This window comes from Zootoca vivipara, chromosome 2 (genome assembly GCF_965207765.1).
Source record: "Zootoca vivipara chromosome 2, rZooViv2.hap1.1, whole genome shotgun sequence".
Classification (NCBI taxonomy): domain Eukaryota; kingdom Metazoa; phylum Chordata; class Lepidosauria; order Squamata; family Lacertidae; genus Zootoca; species Zootoca vivipara.
The window spans coordinates 115,040,863-115,066,704 of NC_142584.1; the positions used below are offsets into that span (position 1 = coordinate 115,040,863).

Below are 25,842 nucleotides of genomic sequence, written 5' to 3' on the forward strand. Positions count from 1 at the left end.
GGACTTGCCTCCCCAATATGCATTAACCGGGAGTCCCATTACTTACCAGTATCCATACCTCTCTGAGCTGTGGTTTCAATGGGGGCTCTTCCTTCAAAAATGGGCTTCTGGCTAACCATTTCCTCATACCCAACACAGGAGTCTTGTTCCTTGGTGGCATCAAGAGCGGGCTGGAAGGTGGATTCATTGGGGCCTTTCCAATCTCCTCCTTCAGCAATAGGCTTAACTATATTCTGCCCTGGGTGTGTTTCCTCAGGATACCCAATTCTGATATGGACGGTGTGCTTCTGTAGGACACCTTGCTCATCCACAATGCAGATGTTTTGTCCCGTAGCAGCATCAACAACAGTCTGGGCTGGAGGTTCACTGGGGACTCTGGAGTCTAGTTTGCTGTGAATGGGACCCTCCACTGAGTGGGTTTCCTGCAAACACGCCTTTCTCTCGCAGATGTTAGGGTTCTGCCAGATGTTTTCCTCACCTACAGTGATTTCCCAGGGGGACCTGCAACTTCCTCCACCAAAGAGGGGTTCATCCTCCTCCTTCTCGACTGGGTGGGCTTCCTGCTGACCCTCCATTCTCTTATGGCTTTGGCCTGATGGGTCCCACTTAGACAATGCACAGGTCTGGCTCCTTAGAAGTATCAAACATCATCATCCTGGCTGTGGACCAGCTGGGCTCCTGGCAACCTTCTTCGTAGGCACGGGCGTCTTCTGCTTTATCTACTGGCTGCCATTTTCTCTTTTCCTGTTTGGGAAAGTGGATTAAACAAAGCATCTTGAGAAACAGGAAATACAGAGAATGAGAAGCACAAGAGTAGCCTGTTCAGCTTAGCCTTCGGAGGATACATTGTGTGCTCCATATGCACACAAGATACTCTCCATCTTACTCTTTTAGGAAAATAGCTCATAAATGAATCTTTTCCTTCATGATCCTCACGTACACAAGTGAATAGTAACTTTGCCTACTTAGCTCAGTACTATGTACACTGACTGGCAGCCACTCTCTAGGGTTTCATATGGGAAGTGAAATATACTCGGAGTCGAGAGTGAATTTCATGCTCTTTATTCAGCTCATATTCATCAAGGAGAAGAAGAGAAGACGAATGGCTCTTTTCCCAAAACCATCTGCTTATATACATTATTTACACAATGGGCCTTGCGTGATTGGCTACTTCAGGGCTACACCTGTGGGCCAATTATATTGTGGATTGACTTCTGCCTGCAGCCTGATTGGCTGCTCCTACAGGCCAATCAGGTAGCAGATTCACTTCTGCCAGCCGCCTGATTGGCTGCTCCAGCAGGCCAATCAGGTTGCGGATTCACTTCCACCTGGAGTTGGATTGGGTAGCTCCCGCTGATTCTGAATCCTATTGTTCTAGGATTCAGCTCAGTACATAACACCCCTCCCCTCTAAGTTCCAGTCCTGCCCGGGAAGTTGCATTCGTAGTCCCCAAGGTCTGCTGGCCGCCTCCGTGTGCGTTGTGGCCTGGGGTGTTCCTTGGTCAGGGGTTCTGGTTCTGGCTCGTGTTCCGAGGCTGCTGGCTGTGCCGGGGCTGTCTGGTCTGGCGCCACTGAACCACTAGGTTGTGACTCTGGTTCCGGTGTCCTTCCAGCCTCGGGGCGCCCCTCTGTGCCTACTGCTTCTGCTTCCCCTGCCCACCCCTCTCGCTCTACAGGCCTCACTGCCCTGCTGTCCCCTTGGGACCCCTCTGTCCCGCTCTCCTCCCGGGTTCCTCCTGGGAATCGTCGCCGTAGCTGGTCGCAGTGGCGGCGCCAACATTGCCCCCCTTCCGTTAGTACCTCGTACGACACGGGACCGGTCACCTTGGTGACTGTGGCGGGTACCCATGCTGGGCCTGCCCCAAAATTCTTTGCATACACTGGGTCCTGGGCCACAAATGTCCGGGGGTTCCTGCCTTTCCCCACCACTACCTCATCCTGAGCTCTGTCGGGGTGAAGTCGGTCCAGTCTAGTTGCAAGGCGCCGGCCCATGAGTAGTTCAGCTGGGCTCCGGCCCGTCGTTGTGCTTGGGGTGCTGTGCTGTGCTAGAAGAAATGCGGCAAGGCGGTATTCCCAGTCCCCTTGTGTTATGCGGCGGAGGCTGTCCTTGGTGGTCCGCACCATGCGCTCCGCTTGGCCATTGGTGGCAGGGTGGAATGGTGCTGAGCGGATGTGGCGGATGGCGTTCTGCGCTGTGAAGGTCTGGAACTCCTCTGATGTGAATGCGGTTCCATTGTCCGAGACGAGGGTGTCAGGGAGCCCGTGGGTTGCAAACAGCTTACGTAGTACCCGGATGGCTGCCGCCGTAGAAGTGGACGGTACCAGTGCGACCTCCAGCCATTTGGTGTAGGAATCCACCACTATGAAGAATGTTTTTCCCTGGAAGGGGCCAGCGAAGTCCACGTGCAAGCGTGACCATGGATGTCGGGCGGACTCCCAGGGCTGGACTGGGGCCCTTGGGGGATCCGGGCGGGATTCTTGGCAGGTCTGGCAGTGTTGGACCCAGGCCTCTATCTCTCTGTCAATCCCCGGCCACCACACATAACTCCTGGCAAGGGCCTTCATCCTCACTACCCCTGGGTGTGTCTCGTGTAGGGCTGTGAGGACCCTTTTGCGGAGGGGCTGGGGAACAACAACCCTGCTTCCCCATAACAGGCACCCCTTGTGGGCCGACAGTTCATGTTTGCGGTTTGTGTAGCCAGCGAATTCTGGCCCGGGGCTGCTGCTGGGCCATCCTCGCCACACCCAGTCCAGGACCCGGGAGATGACCCTATCTTTTGTGGAATGGTGCGCCACTTCTTGTGCCTGAATGGGTCGGTCGGGAAGCAGCTCCAGGGTCATAACCTCTTGCGCAGGCGCTGGGTCGGGGCCTGTTTCTGGTAGTGGTAGCCTGCTGAGTGCGTCTGCGTGGCCCATCGCCTTCCCAGGGCGGTGGATTAGTGCATACTGGTAGCCGGCAAGGAAAATTGACCACCTGAGGACACGTGGAGACAACACTTGGGGGGTCTGCTTCTCGGGGGCAAACAGGCCAAGCAACGGCTTGTGGTCAGTCACTATGGTAAAGGGCCGCCCGTACAAGAAATCATGGAATTTTTTTACGCCCTTCACGATTGCCAGACCCTCCTTGTCAATCTGTGAGTAGTTTCGTTCGGCTGCAGCAAGCGTCTGGGAGAAGTATGCCACCGGCACCTCTCTTCCATCCGGGAGTTGGTGTCCCAGGACAGCGCCGATGCCATAGGGAGAGGCGTCGCATGCCAGCACCACTGGCAGCCTCTCGTCGAAGTGTGCCAAGACCGAGTTTGAGACGAGCAAGTCCTTGACTGCCTGGAATGCGGCCCTTTGTCGCTGGCCCCACACCCAAGGGGCCCTTTTATCTAGGAGTCTGTGTAGGGGCTCCGCTACCGCTGCCTTATGGGGCAGGAAGGCATGGTAGAAGTTCAATAGTCCCAAGAATGACTGAAGTTCGGGCTTGCTCTTGGGCGCTGGGGCCTCACAAATGGCCCGTACCTTGTCACCGGTTGGATGGACCCCTTCTGCATCCACCTTAAATCCCAGAAAGTCCACCTGCGGCACTCCCAGTAAACACTTTTCCCGCTTCACCTTGAGGCCCGCCGTCTGGAAACGGTGCAGGACGGAGCGGAGGCGGTCCTCAAATTCCTCTGGTGTGGGCCCGGCGATCAGTACATCATCGAAGAAGGGGGTGACGCCAGGAATCCCTTTAAGGAGAGAGTCCATTAGATTCTGGAATATGCCTGGTGCCACGCTAACGCCAAATTGCAGCCGCTTTACTCTGAATGCCCCTCTGTGCGTCACAATCGTCTGAGCCTCTGCTGTGGCTTCGTCCACAGGCAACTGTTGATACGCTTGGGCCAAGTCCAGTTTGCCAAAGATTTTTGACCCAGCCAGGGTGGCGAGGACATGGCTGACCACTGGCACTGGGTATGCATGGGCCGTGAGAGCCTTGTTTATGGTGCATTTGTAGTCTGCACAGATGCGGACCGAACCGTTAGGCTTGACGGGTGTGACAATTGGAGTTTCCCAGGGGGCGTTGGGCACCGGCTCCAGCACTCCTTGCTCCACGAGCCGGTCCAATTCCTCGTCTATGCGGGGTTTCAGGGCGAACGGGACCCGGCGGGCCTTGTGCCTGATGGGTCGTACAGCGGGGTCTAGCTGTAGGGCAATGGGGGGTCCTGTATATCGTCCCAATGCCCCATCGAAAACCCCTGGAAACTCTTTGCATATGGCGTCCACGTCCACTTGTAAGCTAGTGCGGTTCACCCCGGTAACAGCTAGCCCCAGAGGTCCAAACCCTGCCAGTCCCAGTAAGCTAACGTAGGGGCCCTTAACTACCAGCAAGTCCAATTGTTGCTTTCGCCCTCGATATTGCACCCTGAAGGTCCCCACCCCCATTGTAGGGACCTTACGTTTCTGGAAGTCCCGGAGGGTGAATGGGGCCGGCCTTAGTTTGGGACCCCCATTAGGGCACAGTTCCCTTAATGTTCGGGCCGAGATTATGGATAGAGTTGAACCCGTGTCCAGCTCCATGCGGCATGGGGCTCCCTCTATCTGTACCTCTATATAAATTTTCTCTGTGCTGGGATGGGGCAACTGGAATACCTGGTAGTCCGTGATCTCCGTCGAGTTGCCTTGGTGCATGGTGCCGTGTGACCTGGGGCTCCTGGGTCGGTCATCTGATGCTTGTCGACGGGTGAGTCGAGCCCGACACACCCGGGCGATGTGTCCCAATTTTCTGCACTGCCTGCACTCTGCGTTGCGGAAACGACAGGTCCTCCTCTCGTGGTTCTCCCCGCAGCTTGCACAGTTCCCTCCTTCTCGTTGAGGCTGCTGTGGTGTGTGTGCTGCTTGAGTGCGCCGCTGTACTCGGTGTACTTCCTCCCTGTCAGATTCGGATTCGTCGGTGAGGTCTTCGTGGTAGACCCTCGGTTGGGATGGCGGGGCCGGTCGTGCCTCTTGCGTTGACCTCTCGGCGGCTTCGGTTGCCAGGGCTTCCTCCAGAGCAATCTGGAACGTGAGGTCTTTTTTGGCGTAGAGGCGTCGTTGCAACATCTCGTCCCTCAGGCCACCGACGAGGCGGTCACGAAGCATGTTCTCCAACTCTGAGAAGTTGCATAACCGGGCGGCTTGGCGGAGGGAGGTCACAAACCCAGTTATGGTTTCCCCCGGGGCTTGCCGCTTTGCGTAGAAGGCATTTCGGCAAGCTACCACCGAGGGCTGTGGTGAAAAGTGCTCCTTCAGCCGTTCCATTATTGTTTTGTAAGAGACGGTAGCGACATCTCTAGGTGCAAGGAGAGCCCGGGCGATTTCAAACGTCTCCTCTCCACAGACGCTGAAGAATGTCGCCCTCTTCATGGCATCGTTGGTGACTTCTTTCGCTTGCAGGAGGAAGTTGAAACGGGCGGCGTACCCTTCCCAGTCTCCTGATGCTGGTTTGAATGGCAAGAAGCTGCTGTCGGTTGCCATTCTGGGTTCCTTGGGTCCTGGAGCTGAAGCCTGGATGCACGGTGCGATGCAGCGGTGCAGCAGGTGGCGGTGCTGCGGTGCAGTGCGTGGTGGCGGTCAGCTCAGCAGGATCCCATCCTCGTCGCCAGTGAAATATACTCGGAGTCGAGAGTGAATTTCATGCTCTTTATTCAGCTCATATTCATCAAGGAGAAGAAGAGAAGACGAATGGCTCTTTTCCCAAAACCATCTGCTTATATACGTTATTTACACAATGGGCCTTGCGTGATTGGCTACTTCAGGGCTACACCTGTGGGCCAATTATATTGTGGATTGACTTCTGCCTGCAGCCTGATTGGCTGCTCCTACAGGCCAATCAGGTAGCAGATTCACTTCTGCCAGCCGCCTGATTGGCTGCTCCAGCAAGCCAATCAGATTGCGGATTCACTTCCACCTGGAGTTGGATTGGGTAGCTCCCGCTGATTCTGAATCCTATTGTTCTAGGATTCAGCTCAGTACATAACAGGAAGCATGGCAGGCACTCTACCACTGAGCTGCGTTCCTTCCCCCCAAACTCTGCTGATATTTGCTCCAGAAATGTAGCATCCTTCACCTGCAGAAGCCCTAAAACACATCCTGTCCCTCTTCCCCCTCTCTTATTGACTCTGGGTAGCAGCTCCCCAAGGACTCTCCCTTAAGCAATCATGCTCCTTCATGGACACTCCCCCTTAGTGAAATATTTAATTAATGCAAAGGGCAAAGGGCAAGAGGCTACCTTCCCGACCCCACCTCCTCCCACAAAACTTCCTCCTCCCACATATTCCTCCCAGCGCCGTCTTAAGCGCCCCTGGCGCCATGGTGCGCCGGATCCCTCCGGCGCCCTCCCCGCCCCGTTCCGGCGCCCTCCCACCCCGTTTCCCAGCGCGGTGGGCTGGTGGGCGCCTCGCGCAGCGCGGGTGTAATAGGCGCTGCTGTGCGGCAGGCGGGCGGGCAGGTGAAGCTGCACGGTGGACCGGTAGGCCAGCGGGTGGGCGCAGCTCGCGGCGCCCTCCTGGCGGGCCGGCGCCATGGTGCCCTGCGCCACCCAGCCTGCACGTAGGGCCGGCACTGATTCCTCCTCCCACCAAACTGGCGGTCCCCTTGTTGTCACTTTCTCATTCCTCCAGAGGAATGCCAGCCTCCTTTGACTCACCCAGGTCCCCTTAGGACTAAGGAAGGTTTACATTCGACTGGCTGCAACATAGACAACAAAATGAGACATTTAAGGAAGATAATAAGAAGGGATTCAGATGTACAGTATTGTATCTAGATTCCAAAGAGAAATGATAGAAGAGAATAACAATTATGAAAGAAAACATATAGTTTACTGTTAGAATGGGAGACAAAAGACAAGGAAGTGAAGTCAGTAATGATTAAATGGGAACAAGATATAGGACATAATCTACAAATGGATGATTGGGGGAAATTATGGAAAAGCAACATAAAATTCACGGATTGTATATTGTTGAAAGAGGATTATATGAAGATGATGTATAGATGGTATTTTACATCAGTGAAAATTGGCAAAAATGTACAAAACAAGTTCTAAGAAGTGCTGGAAATGGAAAGAAAAAGAAGGTGCCTTTTTCATATGTGGTGGAATTGTAAAATAATTAGAAAGTATTGAGAGATGATTTATAATTAAATGAAAAAAATGTTTAAGATAACCTTTGTTAAAAGACCAGAAGCGTTCTTATTAGGTATTTTAGGGCAGGATTTACCAAAAGATAAGAAAAATCTATTCATGTCTGCGACAACAGCGACCAGACTTCTACTAGCTCAAAGATGGAAAAACGACGAAATACCAACGAAAGAACACTGGCAAGAAAAGTTGATAGAATATGCTGAAATGGCAACGTTAACTGAGAGACTTTAAGATAAGGACATTAATGACTTTAAAAAAGATTGAGAACTTTTTGTGATGTATATAGAGAATCATAGAATCGGAAGAGACCACAAGGACCATCCAGTCCAACCCCCTGCCAAGTAGGAAACACCATCAAAGCATTTCTGACAGAAATGCCACAAAGGTGAAGAAAGAGGGGGGGAGGGGAAACAGGGACCCCTAGTTCAAAATTTTCTACCCAATCTCAGAATGTCTTATCTTGAATTCTTGGTAGGCTCCAGCTCACCCTCTCAGACAGGCAATGGGGAATTCACAGATTTTCCTTCTTCATCTCAAGCCCCTTCACTGTCCCACTTGAGTGTTTGCTCAGATAAATGGGACCAGGTGTTGATCGTTTATGTGGGAAGTGCAAAGGCTGCTGGGAATTGGAGTTCACAAAAAAGCAAACTGGGGCAGGGAGGAAGTGTGATTTGAAAAGAGAAATTAAACAGCAGAGAAAAAGACAGAAATGCCCTCTTTTCCCCTCTTGCACTTTGATTTATAGCTTTATTGTTTTATTTTTGTTTTTTTAACTGTGGCTCGGTTTCACATATTGTCAACATAATAACATCAACTTTTGTGGTTTTCTTTAAAAAAAGAAAAAAAGATTTTGACCCTGGTGATGTTAGCGTGACCATAAGCTAGTCCAGCATTCTGTTTCCCACAGTGGCCAATCGGATAGCTCTAGGAAGACCAGTTACTGAACGTAGAAGAGCCAGAATCTGGTGTTCAGAAGTTGAGGGGTCCTGAACATAGCTGCCAAGTCTCCCGCTGAAAAATGCGGGATCAGCAGCGGCACGCCACCGGAAGTTGCTTCTATGCATGTCCTGACATGCGTAGAATGGCATAGAATGCGTAGATGCATAGAATGCGTAGAGACTTGGCAGCTATGGTACTGAATGTGATGGTACTATTGTGCATCAAACCTTTTGTACCAATGAATTTTATAACATGGGATGCTAGTCTGCCACCTGCTGACCATCAGGCAAGGCAAGGCACCCACATCAGCTGAGAGCAGAGGTAGTCTTGTGATCTCTGCACCTCTTCTGCCAGAGCCAATCCACATCTCCTGGCTGCTGTGCCAGTTACAAAGCAGAGACACTGTAGGGTTGGCATGTGTCTGGGAAAACTCTTTGGGGGCGCAACATGCCCACCTGGGCATATTTTTCATTTTTAAAGGAAATGTCTGGGTTTGGGGAGGTTTTTTGGGGGGGCTCAGGCAGCTTGAGACCGGCCTGCTGCTGCAATGGTTTTAACTGTTTTAAATTTGTGTGTGTTTGGTTGTTGTTTGTTATTTCTGAAGGAGTGGAGATGTGTCTGAAAGGAGACGAGCTGGGAAGAATAGCAGGGTCCCCAATCACAGTGGTTCAGGGTAGGGGGAGGTGAGGGAGGCCCAGTTATGCCCACATGGCACAGGAATTTAATGACTACTCCATGTGGCAGGCCCTCTTCCAACCTGGGGAATCGATGATGGTTGAGAGAGCTGCTGCTTTTGGGGGACACCACCCCCGAGGTAACAGGCAGAGCATGTCATGATGACCATGGGGCTGTCCCAACATGTCACCTCCCAACACATGTGGCCAGTCACACTCTGGACCTTGGGCTGGAAGAGGGTGATGTGAAAATGGGGGCTATTGACAGCAGTCCCTTGCATAGCTGGCAAGTCTCCCGTTTCCCCCGGGAAACCCCCATTTTTCCAGCTGTCCCCAGCCGGGAAAAAAAGGATTTTTTTGTTCCCCCCCGGTCTATTCTGGCGCGGCGGCCATTTTGGAACTTGGCAGAGCATGCTCAGAAGCGACTTTTGATGCTGCTCCGCCCAGTTCCAAAATGGCCGTCGCGCTACTTCCGGCATGCTACTTCTGGTCCGGTCCCTTATTTTTCAGAGAGGAACTTGGCAGGTATGGTCCCTTGACATGGTCAGTTCACTTCCTGCTGAGATTTAGGCTTTCAGCCGCTTTTTCCTCCTGAAGGGGCTGGGGACCTATTAGGATGGTCTACCTTTGGAGACTGATGGGTTTCCAGACAGGTCTGAGGGATTTCCTGATTGATAGGACTGGCGCTCCTGTTGCAGCCCTGGCCGACTAGAATAATAATAATAATAATAATAATAATAATAATTTATTATTTATACCCCGCCCATCTGGCCGGGTCTCTCCAGCCACTCTGGGAGGCCCTCTGCCTAGTTCCCTGCAACTTGGCTTCTCTCAATGAGGGAACCGCCAGAAGGCCCTCGGTGCTGGACCTCGGTGTCCAGGCAGAATGATGGAGGTGGAGACGCTCCTTCAGGTATACTGGACCGAGGCCGTTTAGGGCTTTAAAGGTCAGCACCAACACTTTGAATTGTGCTTGAAAACATACTGGGAGCCAATGTACATTTGAATGTACATCTGAATGACTTGGGCCGTGGACTATCACTCCCCTCTCCTACTTTGTGGAGCCTCTTTGGCTCTCTGATATCCTCCAGAGCTTAGGAGAAGCAGGCAAGCTGGGAGATTGCTCAGACATAAGTGGAGAAACTGTCTGATCAAATGCAATCAAACCTTGGTGAGGACTAATCATCCAGCCTACCCATAGCTGCCAAGCATCCCATTTTTGCCAGGAAACCCCCTTCTTCCTACCGTTTCCCGGCGGTCTCCCGTATAGGTTATTATCCTGTTATTCTCCCTTAAATCCGCTTCTGCCGGCGGCCATTTTTCTGGTGCCGCTTTGCCCTTCTATGGGCACCAGAAAATGGCGGCGCTGGCGCCGAAAGTCGCTTTTACACATTTCCGGTCATGGGTAGAAGCGACTTCTGGCGCTGGTGCCGCCATTTCCTGGTGCCCAATTCCCGTCCAGGATTTGGCAGGTATGAGCCTACCTAGTGGCAGTGAACGAACCTGGACCCTGCTATCAGCATCTGAGGCCCTGAAGGAGCGTCTCCACCCCCATCGTTCACTGAGGTCCAGCTCCAAGGGCCTTCTGGCGGTTCCCTCACTGCAAGAAGTGAGGTTACAGGGAACCAGGCAGAGGGCTTTCCTGGTGGAACGCCCTCCCATCAGGTATCAAGGAAATAAACAACTTTCTGACTTTTAGGAGGCATCTGAAGGCAGGCCTGTTTAGGGAAGTTTTTAATGATTGATGTTTTATTGTATTTTAATATTTTGTTAGGGAAATCCAGCCAGATGGGCGGTGTATAAACAATTTCTTTTCTTTCTTTCTTTCTTTCTTTCTTTCTTTCTTTCTTTCTTTCTTTCTTTCTTTCTTTCTTTCTTTCTTTCTTTCTTTCTTTCTTTGCCTACTATATGAGAGGTCCAGACCCTGGCAACCTGAGAACAGGCCTTTCCTGAGGTGCCTCCTCACTCCTGGAATGCTCTTCCCAGGAAGGTTCTCCTGGTGCCTTCCTTGCTTATTTTTAGGCACCAGCCTTTCAGCCAATGAGTGAATTCAGACCTTTGAGTGATTTGTGAGTGGTTTAGATACCAGGCAATAAGAATCCCCAAAGTCCTCAAAAGCTGCTCCTTCTTCCTTTTGGTGTACTTATCCTTTAATAGCTGTGTAGCAGGCAGAATTTCAACAGGTTAAGCTATTCCTAAAAGGGAAATATAACTATGCGGAAGCTTTCACATTCTGTCTTTCACATTTCAATTACAGGTGCGGCCACTGATTTATGGTTGATAAAGTCTTCATATATACAGAGGACCGAGTCTTACTGAATAAAACGCAGCTTGGCTTCTACAATTCACCAATTTTTTAGGGTTCTTTGAGCATCTAGGGCAAAATGTTTTAACCATCAGTTCCTCTCCCCTGGTAACGCTGGAAGCTGTGCCTCTGTGAGGAAAATAAAAAAATTCCTTCAGTAGCACCTTAAAGACCAACTAAGTTTTTATTTTGGTATGAGCTTTCGTGTGCATGCACACTTCTTCAGATACAGTGAAATGGAAGTTTCCAGGCACTTATGTAGAGAAGGGGTGGGGAGGGGTGGGGATGGGGAGGGGGGATCACTCAGAAGGGTGGTGGAAATGGGTGATTGACTGACTGATAGCTGTTGATGACCGCAAACGACTGCAAATGGTTTTGCATGAAAAAGCAAGGGTTGAGATGGGCGGTGTATAAACAATTTCTTTTCTTTCTTTCTTTCTTTCTTTCTTTCTTTCTTTCCATTTGCAGTCGTTTGCGGTCATCAACAGCTATCAGTCAGTCAATCACCCATTTCCACCACCCTTCTGAGTGATCCCCCCTCCCCATCCCCACCCCTCCCCACCCCTTCTCTACATAAGTGCCTGGAAACTTCCATTTCACTGTATCTGAAGAAGTGTGCATGCACACGAAAGCTCATACCAAAATAAAAACTTAGTTGGTCTTTAAGGTGCTACTGAAGGAATTTTTTTATTTTACTTCGATCCAGACCAACACGGCTACCTACCTGTAACCCTCTGTGAGGAGAACAGGAGGTCTCCCCTAACCTATCTCAGCAACCTTAACAACTTTCAGCTCCCAGAATGCCTTGGGGGAAGCCATGACTGTTTAAAGCTTTCACATTGCTTTCACTGCATGGTGTGAATGGGGGATGGATGAGTGTTCTGGAAACGCAATCGAACTTGGAAAGCTACATCCATTTTTGTTCTGAAGAGCCAGTGAAAACAGAAGAGTACAAAGCATAATATTTACATGACTTTATTATTCAGGATTGGTAGCCTCAAAACAAATCTAAGAAACAGAAGCAGCTACTGTGGCAATTTTACACTGCCAACGGTGAACCCTCTGAAGTCTTTCAACCTTCCCCTCCTTCCTCGGGTCAATCCTTCTCTTTGGTTCCAAGAGCTTAAACAATCACCTAAATTTCATAACATAAATAGCAATATTCATAAACATAATTTTCATAACATAAACAGCAAGAGAAATTCCCAATGTCAAGAGAGAAAGGTGCTGGTTGACTTTGCTCTGGCCATGGAAAGAGCTGATTTTTCTCTAGATTCTCCCAAAAGCAATTTTCATAGCATAACTGATTACGATAAAACCACTTTATTATAGATATAAAAAAACTTTTCGACTATCACATGGAATGTACACATACAATGGACACAAAACCTGAGGCAATGAGTTTTAGTCACTTTGTTGTTGTTGTTTAGTCGTTTAGTCGTGTCCGACTCTTCGTGACCCCATGGACCATAGCACGCCAGGCACTCCTGTCTTGCACTGCCTCCCGCAGTTTGGTCAAACTCATGTTTGTAGCTTCGAGAACACTGTCCAACCATCTTGTCCTCTGTCGTCCCCTTCTCCTAGTGCCCTCAATCTTTCCCAACATCAGGGTCTTTTCCAAGGATTCTTCTCTTCTCATGAGGTGGCCAAAGTATTGGAGCCTCAGCTTCACGATCTGTCCTTCCAGGGAGCACTCAGGGCTGATTTCCTTCAGAATGGATAGGTTTGATCTTCTTGCAGTCCATGGGACTCTCAAGAGTCTCCTCCAGCACCATAATTCACAAGCATCAATTCTTCGGCGATCAGCCTTCTTTATGGTCCAGCTCTCACTTCCATACATCACTACTGGGAAAACCATAGCTTTAACTATACGGACCTTTGTCGGCAAGGTGATGTCTCTGCTTTTTAAGATGCTGTCTAGGTTTGTCATTGCTTTTCTCCCAAAAAGCAGGCGTCTTTTAATTTCGTGACTGCTGTCACCATCTGCAGTGATCAAGGAGCCCAAGAAGGTAAAATCTCTCACTGCCTCCATTTCTTCCCCTTCTATTTGCCAGGAGGTGATGGGACCAGTGGCCATGATCTTGGTTTTTTTGATGTTGAGCTTCAGACCATATTTTGCGCTCTCCTCTTTCACCCTCATTAAAAGGTTCTTTAATTCCTCCTCGCTTTCTGCCATCAAGGTTGTGTCATCTGCATATCTGAGGTTGTTGATATTTCTTCCGGCAATCTTAATTCCGGCTTGGGATTCATCTAGTCCAGCCTTTCGCATGATGAATTCTGCATATAAGTTAAATAAGCAGGGAGACAATATACAACCTTGTCGTACTCCTTTCCCAATTTTGAACCAATCAGTTGTTCCATATCCAGTTCTAACTGTAGCTTCTTGTCCCACATAGAGATTTCTCAGGAGACAGATGAGGTGATCAGGCACTCCCATTTCTTTAAGAACTTGCCATAGTTTGCTGTGGTCGACACAGTCAAAGGCTTTTGCATAGTCAATGAAGCAGAAGTAGACGTTTTTCTGGAACTCTCTAGCTTTCTCCATAATCCAGCGCATGTTTGCTATTTGGTCTCTGTTTCCTCTGCCCTTTCGAAATCCAGCTTGCACTTCTGGGAGTTCTCGGTCCACATACTGCCTAAGCCTGCCTTGTAGAATTTTAAGCATAACCTTGCTAGCGTGTGAAATGAGCGCAATTGTGCGGTAGTTGGAGCATTCTTTGGCACTCCCCTTCTTTGGAATTGGGATGTAGACTGATCTTCTCCAATCCTCTGGCCATTGCTGAGTTTTCCAAACTTGCTGGCATATTGGGTGTAGCACCTTAACAGCATCATCTTTTAAAATTTTAAATAGTTCAGCTGGAATATCATCACTTCCACTGGCCTTGTTATTAGCAGTGCTTTCTAAGGCCCATTTGACTTCACTCTCCAAGATGTCTGGCTCAAGGTCAGCAACCACACTACCTGGGGTGTACGAAACCTCCATGTCTTTCTGGTATAATTCCTCTGTGTATTCTTTTTTTTTTAAATAGATATTTATTGATTTTCACAGTAGAAAAGGGATTTACAGAGGTTTAGAAAGGATGGGGGAGATACAAAAAAGCAAAAATACAAAAGTCAGGAAAAACAGAAAATACCAGAAAATAAAAAAGAAAAAATAGAAAACTATATAACTTATCTTTATCACAGTGTATATTGGAACCTCCTCGGGTTCCCGTCCCTGTGTTTCTCAAACACACTTCCAATTTAGCAAATTCTACCTCTAAGTATTCACTTTTAATACTAAGTTCTTATTTTCTATTCTAAAATAACCTCTTTTACCTAATCCACAGATTTATTTACCACTTAATTTCTATTCTTAAAATATTACTTTAGCGTACTTTTTTAAATACAATTTAAAATCTTTCCACTCTTCTTCAATTGCTTGTTCTCCCTGGTTGCGGATTCGTCCGGTCATCTCCGCCAGTTCCATAAATTCCATCATCTTCATCTGTCATTCATCAATCGTTGGTAACGTTTGCTGCTTCCAGTATTTAGCGATCAACAGTCTCGCAGCTGCAGTGGCATACATGAAAAAGGATACCTTTCTCTTGGGAATCTCCTTCCCTACAATGCCCACTAGGAATGCCTCTGGTCTCTTCACCAATGTGCCTTTTAGCACTTTCTTAAGTTCATTATAAATCTTATTCCAGAAGTCATTCACCAGTGGACATGTCCACCACATGTGGTAAAATGAACCTATTTCTTTCTTACATTTCCAACATTTATTGTCATTGTTGTGGTAAATCTTTGCTAGCTTTTCTGGTGTAAGGTACCATCTATACATCATTTTCATTATATTCTCCTTTAATAAACTACACGCAGTAAATCTAATATTTTCCTTCCACAACTTTTCCCAATCCTCTATCATAATATTATGTCCCACATCCTTTGCCCACAAAATCATAGCATTTTTAGTTTGTTCATCTTTTGTATGCCATTCTAGCAGCAATTTATACATTCTCGAAAGTATTTTCGTCTTAGGTTCTAACAATTCTGTTTCCACCTTTGACCTCTCAATTTGAAAGCCAATTACTCTGTCCATTTTAAACGCTTCATTTATCTGATGGTATTGGAGCCAATCATCCAATTTACCTTTCAACTCCTCATATGTTTTTAATTTAAATTGGTCTCCATCTTGAATCAACAAATCTCTATATTTCAACCAACCGGTCTCCATATTTAATCTTTTGCGAACCTTGGCCTCCAAAGGCGAAAGCCAATTTGGCGTTTTTCTTTCTAATAAATCTTTATATCTGGACCAAACCTTAAACAATGAATTTCTAACAATGTGCCTTTTAAAACTTCCATGGGCCTTAACCTTATCGTACCACACATATGCATGCCAACCATGAACATTATCATAACCTTCTAAGTCCAAAATATCAGCATTTTCCAATGTAAACCACTCTTTCAACCAGCAAAAGGCAGCTGCTTCATAGTAAATTTTAAAATCAGGTAGAGAGAAGCCTCCTCTTTGTTTATCATCAGTCAATATCTTATATTTGATTCTTGGCTTCTTCCCTTGCCATATAAATTTTGATAGCACCTTTTGCCATTCTTTAAAACAACTCAGCTTTTCAATTATTGGTAATGATTGAAATAAAAACAACATCTTTGGCAATACATTCATCTTAATCGTTGCTATACGGCCCAATAAAGACAATTTCAGGTTGGTCCACGTTTCTAAATCCTTCTTAACTTCATTCCATAATTTCATATAATTATCTTTAAACAAATTTAAATTTTTTGCAGTCATATACACTCCAAGGTATTTCACTTTTTTAACAAAAGATAAACCAGTTGTTTCTTGCAATTTCTCTCTCTCTTCCTTATTCAAATTTTTATCTAGTACTTTAGTTTTGGATTTATTCAATTTGAAACCTGCTACCCTTCCAAACTCTTGAATAACTTCCAGAGCCCTCTGTACACTGGACTCTGGATCTTGTAAAGTTAACACCAAATCATCCGCAAAGGCTTTAAGTTTATATTGTCTCTTCCCTACAGTTACACCTTTTATTTCATCATCTTTTCTAATCCTGTCAAGCAGGACTTCCAGGACCGATATAAAAAGCAAAGGAGAGAGAGGGCACCCTTGTCTTGTACCTTTCTCAATTCTAATCTCATCTGACACCATATTATTCACGATTATCTTAGCTTTTTGCTCTGAATAGATTGCTTTTACTCCATTCAGAAAACCATTGCCCATTCCCATTTTTTCTAAATTTCTTTTTAGAAATAGCCAAGAAATATTGTCAAACGCCTTTTCCGCATCTATAAACATAAGAATGGCTTTTTTGTTTATCTTCTGCTCCAGCATTTCCAAAATGTCAACTATATTCCTAATATTATCTTTCAAATGCCTCCCCGGAAGGAAGCCAGCTTGATCTTGATGTATAAAGTCTTTCAAAACCTTTTTCAATCTGGAGGCTAAAATGTTAGCAAATATTTTATAATCCACATTAAGTAGGGATATTGGGCGATAATTCTTAACTTGCGTTCTATCCGTGTCCGGTTTTGGTATCAGAGTGATGTAAGCCTCTTTCCAAGATTCAGGGGCCTCTCCTCCATTCAAAATTTCATTGCATAAATCCTTCAAAGGTTGAACTAACCAATCTTTCATTGTCTTATAATATGCATCTGTCAAACCATCCGGTCCTGGGGTCTTGCCCGACTGCATTTGTTGTATAGCATATTCCACTTCTTGCGTTGATATCTGTTGAGACAGTAGGGATTTGTTCTCTTCTGGGATTTTATGCAGCCCAAATTTGTCCAAGAATTGCTCCACTTCCTCTTTATTTTGATTTTCCTGTTTGTACAATTGTTTAAAATACTTCTGAAAAGCTTTTTGTATCTCTGTCGGGTGCTCCAGATGCTTTCCATCTTGCACTAAACTTACAATAGTGTTCAATTTCTGCCTCTTCTTCAATTGCCATGCCAGTAACTTTCCACATTTATTTGCTGACTCAAAGGATTTCTGTTTCATCCATTTAATTTTAGATTCAATTTCTTGATTCATCAATTTAGAAAATTGAACTTGCAATGCCTTAATTTCTTTCTGCACCTGTTGATTTTTAGGATTTTCCCTCAGTTTCTTTTCTTTTTCTTTCATTTGATTTAGAATCCTTTCTTTAATTGCATTGGCTTCTTTTTTCTTTATAGCATTTTGTTGAATTAGAAATCCTCTCATCACAGCTTTGCTGGCATCCCATACAATTTTTTTCTCCGTTGTAGTCCTTAAATTTATCTCAAAATAATCTTTCAATACTTTTTGGGCTTTCTCCACTACTTTCTCATTTCTTGTTAACGCGTCATTCATTCTCCATCTGAAAGTTCCCTGGAGAGATACCCTTAGATCTAATAGTACGGCATTATGGTCGGAGCAAGTTCTTGGGCAGATCTCAACATTGTTTATTTTTGGTCCTAACTCTCTTGTAATCCATATGTAATCGAGACGACTCCACGATTGTTGAGAATTTGAGAAAAAAGTCTGGTCTTTTTCCAATGGATTTTTCAATCTCCAAGTATCAATCAGATCAAAATTTTCAATCAAATCAAAGAAAGACTTTGGTAGTCTTCCTTCTTTGGTGCAAGACTGTCTTTGTGATCTGTCCATTAATGTAGAGACCTCTCCATTCATGTCTCCCATTAAGCATAATTTGTAATCCAAATAGTCCAAGAGTTTGTTATGTAATTTCTTAAAAAACTCCGATTTTCCATCATTTGGTGCATAAACTCCCAGAATCAACAATTTTTCGCCTTGCGATGAGATTTCCACTGCTACGTATCTCCCTTCTTCATCTTTAAATATTAACTTTGGCTTTAATTTTTCTTTCACGTAAATCACCACACCTCTCTTTTTGACATCATCCGAAGAGATAAATTCTTCTCCAAATTTATTATTCTTTAAAAGTCTTTGATGTGCTCTTGTAATATGAGTTTCCTGAAGGCATATTATGTCCAATCTTTGTTTTGCTAAGGTATGGTAAACTTCATTCCTTTTCCGTTTTAAATTCAAGCCATTCGAATTCCACGACAAAATCCTCAGTGACATCTCTAAATTGCTGCCGCAGCTCCTGCTCCCAAGAAGGAATCTGAATCCAGCTCAATCGGGTGTCCTGGTTGGCCCGGGGTGGAGGTTGCTAACCCAACTCTTGACAACTCTCTCTCGTGTTGCTGAAGAAATTCTCTCTTCTGCTGTTCTGACCTGATCTTTATCTTTTTCTGTTGAAATTGGAAATTCAAGCCCTCCGGTAATTCCCACTTATAATTAATCCCTTGTCTCTTCAAGATGGCTACCAAATCCGAATATTGGGATCTCAGGTCCAAAAAGAATTTTGGTAGGTCTTTAAAAATTATTATTGGCGCTCCTTGCACCTTTAAGGTCTTCTCGTAGTGTAGGCCCAGAATTCTATCTCTTTGTTCTCTTGTTTGAAATGACACCAAGCAATCACTAATCAGTTTCTTATCTCCTTTTGATTTTGCTCCAAACCTAAATGCTTTTATCATTTGTCCTTCTAGCTCTTCCTTTGATAGGTTCCAGGCCTTCACAAATTCTTCAATTATTGCCTCTTTCAGATCACTCTTCTCAATGTTAGGGAACGCTCTTATCCTGAGATTCCCTTCTTTTTGACGTAGTTGTACAAAAGCTAGGTCCACTCGGGTCTGGTAGGCTTGCTTCTCCAAGTCAGGTACCTTTTCCTCCTCGAGATGGTCCAGTCTCTTCTCCACACCAGTCACCTGTGCTCTCACCTGCGCAATATCCTTAGAAATTGCACCCACTTCCTCCCGCAGTTTCCGAAGCTCCTCAGTAGTCCGTTGTTGTTCTCTCGAATTTCGATCAAGAGCACTTAAGATTTGCTCCTCCAAAGTAGCAGAGATGGATGATTTTTTCTTTCCTTTGCCAGTCTCTTTGCCAGTCTCTGTTCCAGCCATACTTCCAATCAATCCAATCTCAAAGCACACAGTTCAATAAAAATTTCCACTCAGATGGTAGTCCCAACTTAGGCCTTAAGCCCTCTGTCTCAGCCAGTAGTTCAGATGTCTTTTAATCAAAGCAACAAAATAGAATATAAACCATTCAGTCTAGTGAAAGAGCAAGCCGTTCAGTGGAAAATTCCACTCAATAAATTGCTTCAAGTCAGTCAGTAAGAGCTCTTTCACCGCCAGTAGTCCAGATGTCTTTTTATCAGTGAAATAGTATAAACAAGTGAAAGCTGGCAGTCTTTTCAAGGTCAATGCTGGCACGAAAGTTCCAAACTGCTAACTTATAACACAGTCTCTGTATGCTTGCCTGTATGTTGAAACTGAAACTGGCTCATTAAAATAATTCAAGACAAAGGAACAAGGCAAAGGAACAATATTTCACACAGTCACTTTATAGCTCAAAAGTCGATACGTCGCATAGTCTATAAAAGAGGGGGGGGAAACGTCCTTAAATCCTCCAAGGAAAGTTGCAGGCAGATCAAAGCCTGTCAAGGGGTAAACAGAAGTTCATATGGAAATTTCTTTTGTGCCGTCACAATGGCGAACGGCTAGAGAGATCAGAACGAAGTCCCGCTTCCAGTTTGAGCAAGCAATCTCAAATGTAAATATTGCTGTCCACTGCAGGGTATTTTCCAGAGCCCTGCTCTCTTTTAGATAGTTCAAAGTCCAAGAAATAAAGTTACAAAGCTTTATGGTTAAAGTGCTGCGGAGACTGTCTTTGCTTTCAATCTTCCACAGGGGGGAGGGAAGAACCCGACCTCCATAAATTTTAGGTTCCCCTTTGACCAAATCCGTCCAAATTAGAGACTTTAAAAGCTTTTTAGATTCATTACTCACGATGGCCAGATGGTTCCATGTAGATATTGTAGATTTTGAAGGAGATTGGTTGCTGTTCCGCCGCCAGTAAACGGAGCTTCTCCTTTAAGGGAAAGCGCTGTACCCGCTGTGCCGTGCCTTCCACCTTCCCGCTCTCGGACTCTTATTAGAGCTCTTCGGGGGGAAGGGAGGCAAAAAAAAAGACAACTGCCGGGTTCCCCAAGTCTTCGGAACTCTCTATCCGAAGTTTCGGGGGGCTGCGCGCTCTGCAGACCCCCCAGAACCCCTCAAAGGACCGGGAGGAATCTCTCCCACAGCCGCCGGCGCTCGCAACCAACCAGGAAGTCTCCTCTGTGTATTCTTGCCACCTCTTCTTGATGTCTTCTGCTTCTGTTAGGTCCTTACCACTTTTGTCCTTGATTATGGTAATCTTTGTACGAAATGTTCCTTTCATATCTCCAATTTTCTTGAACAGATCTCTGGTTTTCCCCATTCTATTGTTTTCCTCTATTTCTTTGCATTGCTCATTTAAGAAGACCCTCTTGTCTCTCCTTGCTGTTTTTTGGAAATCTGCATTCAGTTTCCTGTATCTTTCCCTATCTCCCTTGCATTTTGCTTGCCTCCTCTCCTCCGCTATTTGTAAGGCCTCGTTGGACAGCCATTTTGCTTTCTTGCATTTCCTTTTCCTTGGGATGGTTTTCGTTGCTGCCTCCTGTATAATGTTACGAGCCTCCATCCATAGTTCTTCAGGCATTCTGTCCACCAAATCTAAATCCTTAAACCTGTTCCTCACTTCCACTGTGTATTCATAAGGGATTTGATTCAGATTGTATCTTACTGGCTCAGTGGTTTTTCCTACTTTCTTCAGTTTAAGCTGGAATTTTGCTATAAGAAGCTGATGATCTGAGTTACAGTCAGCTCCAGGTCTTGTTTTTGCTGATTGTATAGAGCTTCTCCATCTTTGGCTGCAGAGAATATAATCAATCTGATTTCGATGCTGCCCATTTGGTGATATCCATGTGTAGAGTCGTCTCTTGTGTTGTTGGAAGAGAGTGTTTGTGATGACCAGCTTGTTCTCTTGACAGAACTCTATTAGCCTTTGCCCTGCTTCATTTTGAACTCCAAGGCCAAACTTGCCAGTTGTACCTTTTATCTCTTGATTCCCTACTTTAGCATTCCAATCCCCTGTAATGAGAAGAACATCCTTCTTTGGTGTCATTTCTAGAAGGTGTTGTAGGTCTTCATAGAATTGGTCAATTTCACTTTCTTCAGCTCCGGTAGTTGGTGCATAAACTTGGATTACTGTGATGTTAAAAGGTCTGCCTTGGATTCGTATCGAGATCATTCTGTCATTTTTGAGATTGCATCCCATTACAGCTTTTGCCACTCTTTTGTTGACTATGAGGGCCACTCCATTTCTACTACAGGATTCTTGCCCACAGTAGTAGATATGATAGTCACCCGAACTGAATTTGCCCATTCCCTTCCATTTTAGTTCACTGATGCCCAGGATGTCGATATTTATTCTTGTCATCTCATTTTTGACCACATCCAGCTTACCGCCATTCATGGTTCTTACATTCCAGGTTCCTATGCAATATTTTTCTTTACAGCATCGGACTTTCCTTTCGCTTCCAGGCATATCCGCAACTGAGCGTCCTTTCGGCTTTGGCCCAGCCGCTTCATCAGCTCTGAATCTACTTGTACTTGTCCTCCGCTCTTCCTCAGTAGCATGTTGGACGCCTTCCGACCTGAGGGGCTCATCTTCCAGCGTCATAACTTTTATATGCCTGTTGTCTTTGTCCATGGAGTTTTCTTGGCAGGGATACTGGAGTGGCTTGCCAGTTCCTTCTCCAGGTGGATCACGTTTAGTCAAAACTCTCCACTATGACCTGTCCATCTTGGGTGGCCCTGCATGGCATAGCTCATAGCTTCTCTGAGTTATTCAAGCCCCTTCGCCACGACAAGGCATTGATCCATGAAGGGGGTCACTTAAAAGACTCAAGAACCCACCCAAAGCATGGATTATGTGTTTCTATAGGGAGGTTCATGGGGGACGTGGCCTCTGGGTGGCTCCTGCGATGCTCAAGAGATGGACGCCAAGACTGAGGTCACATCCACACCAAACCATTAAAGTTAGATTATAGCTATTATATGGCTTTCTCAAAAGAATTATGGAATCAGTAGTTTCAACCTCATAGGTCTAAATTCCAGACACCTTTAAGAACACCATTAAGTTCCCAGTATTCTTTAGGGGGAAGTTAATATATTGTTTGGATGCGACCTTCTTAGGATGGTTGAGGAAGTTACATGGTTTCCATGCGTTGTGCGTTCTCACCTTCATGAGGTCTTGATTCATCATCTAAACTCTGACTGAGATTTGAACCCTGGCTGGGTGTCTCCCTTGTGTGGTGCCTCTGATGCCTCCTGAGGTCTGATTTACGGGTGAAGCTCTTTCCACATTCTTCACACTTGTACAGTTTCTCCCCTGTATGGCAAGACCTTGTATGTCTGGAAAGACCTGTGCTCTCACTGAAGCTTTTTGTACAGTCTGGGCATTTGTAGGGCTTCTCTCTTGTGTGAGTTCTTTGATGTCTAAGGAGATTTGCCTCCTGACTGAAGGTTTTTCTACACTCTGGGCATTGAAAAGGTTTCTGTGCTGTGTGGGTACTATGATGTGTAATAAGAAGCCTCCTTGACCGGAAACATTGACTGCACTTTGAACATGCATAGACTTTGTTCCATCTGTGTATGATTCTCTTATGTCTAGTAAGTACTGACCAGCTGCTGAAACATTTTCTACACCGTGAGCATTTATAAGGCTTCTCTTCTATGTGTGCTATTCTTTTATGTTTGGTAAGGTATGTCCACTTAGTATAGCTTTTCCCGCAAGCTGAACATTTATACTTATTTTTGTGAATTATCTGTTGGCTAGGAAGAATTGAGCTCTTAGTAAAGATTTTTCTATCCAGTGATAACTTAATAGGTGTCTTCCTCGTATGAACCTTTAGATGTTTAGTAAGGTTTGACTTCTGACTGAAGCACTTACCACACACTGAGCATTCATGGGTTCTCTCCCCTTTGTGAATCCTTTGATGTCTAGTAAGGGTTGATCTCTGAGCAAAACATTTATTACAGACTGAACATTTGAAAGGCTTCTCCCCTGTGTGAGTTCTTTTATGTTCTGTAAGGTGTGAGCTGCGTGTGAAACATTTATCACACACTGAACATTTGAAAGGTTTCTCCCCTGTGTGAGTTCTTTTATGCCTAGTAAGGTTTGAGCGGTCAGTGAAGCATTTATCGCACTTTAAACATTTGAAAGGCTTTTCCCCTGTGTGGGTTCTTTTATGTACTGTAAGGTTCCATTTCACATGGAAGCTCTTTCCACAGTCTGCACATTTATGTGGTTTCTGTCCTGTATGAATCCTCTGATGGCGAGCAAACTTTCTCTGATACCTGAAGCTCCTTCCACACTCCAAACAAGTAAATCGATTCACCTCTGTAGGGCATGTGGGTGTGTTTCCATCATTTTTGCTCCCACTGTTTATTCCTCCAGACTCTGCACTTTGAATTGTTTTCTCCTCTGTGGATGTTCTCAAAGCATCTCTTTTTTCTGGTTGGTCTCCTTGCTCAGTGAAGACGCCACTTTGAGGAATGATGGATTCATTTCTCTTCCATTCTGTCTGTCTTCTCTTTCCCCTCCTTGGTCCTTCATGACTCAGGACGTTCTGCTCCACCATTCCATCCTGTGTTTCCCCCAAATATTTCCTTCTGTTCTGTCTCTGCTGTAGAACGCCTGTTGGATAAGAGAGAAGGAAATTATGGATGTCAGAGAGAGATTGAAATGCATAGAATCATAGAATCATAGAATCATAGAATCATAGAGTTGGAAGAGACCACAAGGGCCATCCAGTCCAACCCCCTGCCAAGCAGGAAACACCATCAAAGCATTCCTGACAGATGGCTGTCAAGCCTCTGCTTAAAGACCTCCAAAGAAGAAGACTCCACCACACTCCTTGGCAGCAAATTCCACTGCCGAACAGCTCTTACTGTCAGGAAGTTCTTCCTAATGTTTAGGTGGAATTTTCTTTCTTGTAGTTTGAATCCGTTGCTCCGTGTCCGCTTCTCTGGAGCAGCAGAAAACAACCTTTCTCCCTCCTCTATATGACATCCTTTTATATATTTGAACATGGTTATCATATCACCCCTTAACCTTCTCTTCTCCAGGCTAAACATACCCAGCTCTCTAAGCCGTTCCTCATAAGGCATCGTTTCCAGGCCTTTGACCATTTTGGTTGCCCTCTTCTGGACACGTTCCAGCTTATCAGTATCCTTCTTGAACTGTGGTGCCCAGAACTGGACACAGTACTCCAGGTGAGGTCTGACCAGAGCAGAATACAGTGGTACTATTACTTCCCTTGATCTAGATGCTATACTCCTATTGATGCAGCCCAGAATTGCATTGGCTTTTTTAGCTGCTGCATCACACTGCTGACTCATGTCACGTTTGTGGTCTACCAAGACTCCTAGATCCTTTTCACATGTACTGCTCTCAAGCCAGGTGTCTCCCATCCTGTATTTGTGCCTTTCATTTTTTTTGCCCAAGTGTAGTACTTTACATTTCTCCTTGTTAAAATTCATCTTGTTTGCTTTGGCCCAGTTGTCTAATCTGTTAAGGTCATTCTGAAGTGTGATCCTGTCCTCTGGGGTGTTAGCCACCCCTCCCAATTTGGTGTCATCTGCAAACTTGCTCAGGATGCCCTCAAGCCCATCATCCAAGTCATTGATAAAGATGTTGAACAAGACTGGGCCCAAGACAGAACCCTGTGGCACCCCACTAGTCACTACTCTCCAGGATGAGGAGGAGCCATTGATGAGCACCCTTTGGGTTCGGTCAGTAAGCCAGCTACAAATCCACTGAATGGTAGCTTTGTCTAGCCCACATTTTACCAGCTTCTTTACAAGAATATCATGGGGCACCTTGTCAAAGGCCTTGCTGAAATCAAGATAGGCTACATCCACAGCGTTCCCTTCATCTACCAGGCTTGTAATTCTGTCAAAAAATGAGATCAGATTAGTCTGACATGACTTATTTTTCAGGAACCCATGCTGACTTTTAGTGATCACAGAGTTTCTTTCTAGGTGCTCACAGACCGTTTGCTTAATGATCTGCTCTAGAATCTTTCCTGGTATTGATGTCAGGCTGACTGGGCGGTAATTGTTTGGGTCCTCTCTTTTCCCCTTTTTGAAAATAGGGACAACATTTGCCCTCCTCCAGTCTGCTGGAACTTCGCCTGTTCTCCAGGAATTTTCAAAGATTATTGCCAGTGGTTCTGAAATCACCTCTGCCAGTTCTTTTAATACTCTTGGATGTAGTTCATCTGGCCCTGGAGACTTGAATACATCTAAACTAGCCAAGTATTCTTGTACTACCTCCTTACTTATTCTGGGCTGTGTTTCCCCTGCTGAATCATCTGCTCCATATTCTTCAGGTCGGGCGTTGTTTTCTTTCTTGGAGAAGACTGAGGCAAAGAAGGCATTGAGGAGTTCTGCCCTTTCTCTGTCCCCTGTTTGCATTTCACCATCTTCTCCTCTGAGTGACCCCACTGTTTCCTTGTTTTTCCTTTTGCTATGGACATACCCATAAAAGCCCTTTTTGTTGCTTTTAACCTCTCTAGCGAGCCTGATTTCATTCTGTGCTTTAGCTTTTCTGACTTTGTCTCTACACGTGCTGGCTATATGTTTGAATTCCTCTCTGGAGATTTCCCCCCTTTTCCATTTTTTGTACATATCCCTTTTAAATCTTAACTCAGTCAAAAGTTCTTTAGATAGCCAGCCTGGCTTCTTTAGGCACCTTCCATGTTTCCGTCTCATTGGTATTGCCTGAAGTTGTGCTTTTAATATCTCCCTTTTAACAAACTCCCAACCATCATGAACTCCCTT

General features: G+C 45.8%; 1 protein-coding gene and 1 pseudogene across 1 annotated transcript; both read right to left on the bottom strand.

Annotated features, from left to right (window-relative positions):
• Positions 1 to 38: 38 nt before the first annotated feature.
• Positions 39 to 19,032, bottom strand: LOC148687122 (uncharacterized; annotated as a pseudogene).
• A 3,173-nt stretch (positions 19,033 to 22,205) lies between these two features.
• On the bottom strand, positions 22,206 to 23,639 carry LOC148687123 (uncharacterized). The gene is made up of 2 exons (XM_088664241.1): positions 22,988 to 23,639; positions 22,206 to 22,396 (listed from the first exon to the last, which is right to left on the bottom strand). The coding sequence occupies exons 1-2, from the start codon at positions 23,637 to 23,639 to the stop codon at positions 22,206 to 22,208; spliced, it is 843 nt and encodes a 280-aa protein (XP_088520367.1).
• Between the last annotated feature and the right edge of the window lie 2,203 nt (positions 23,640 to 25,842).

Bases quoted from the DNA above. Each gene is read 5' to 3' on its own strand.
- LOC148687123 (XM_088664241.1), bottom strand. From the start codon at position 23,639: ATGGTGGAGCAGAACGTCCTGAGTCATGAAGGACCAAGGAGGGGAAAG. The intron at 22,397-22,987 runs TTCACAAAGGGG...ATACAAGGTCTT, and splicing joins CCTTACTAGACATCAAAGGA to GCCATACAGGGGAGAAACTG.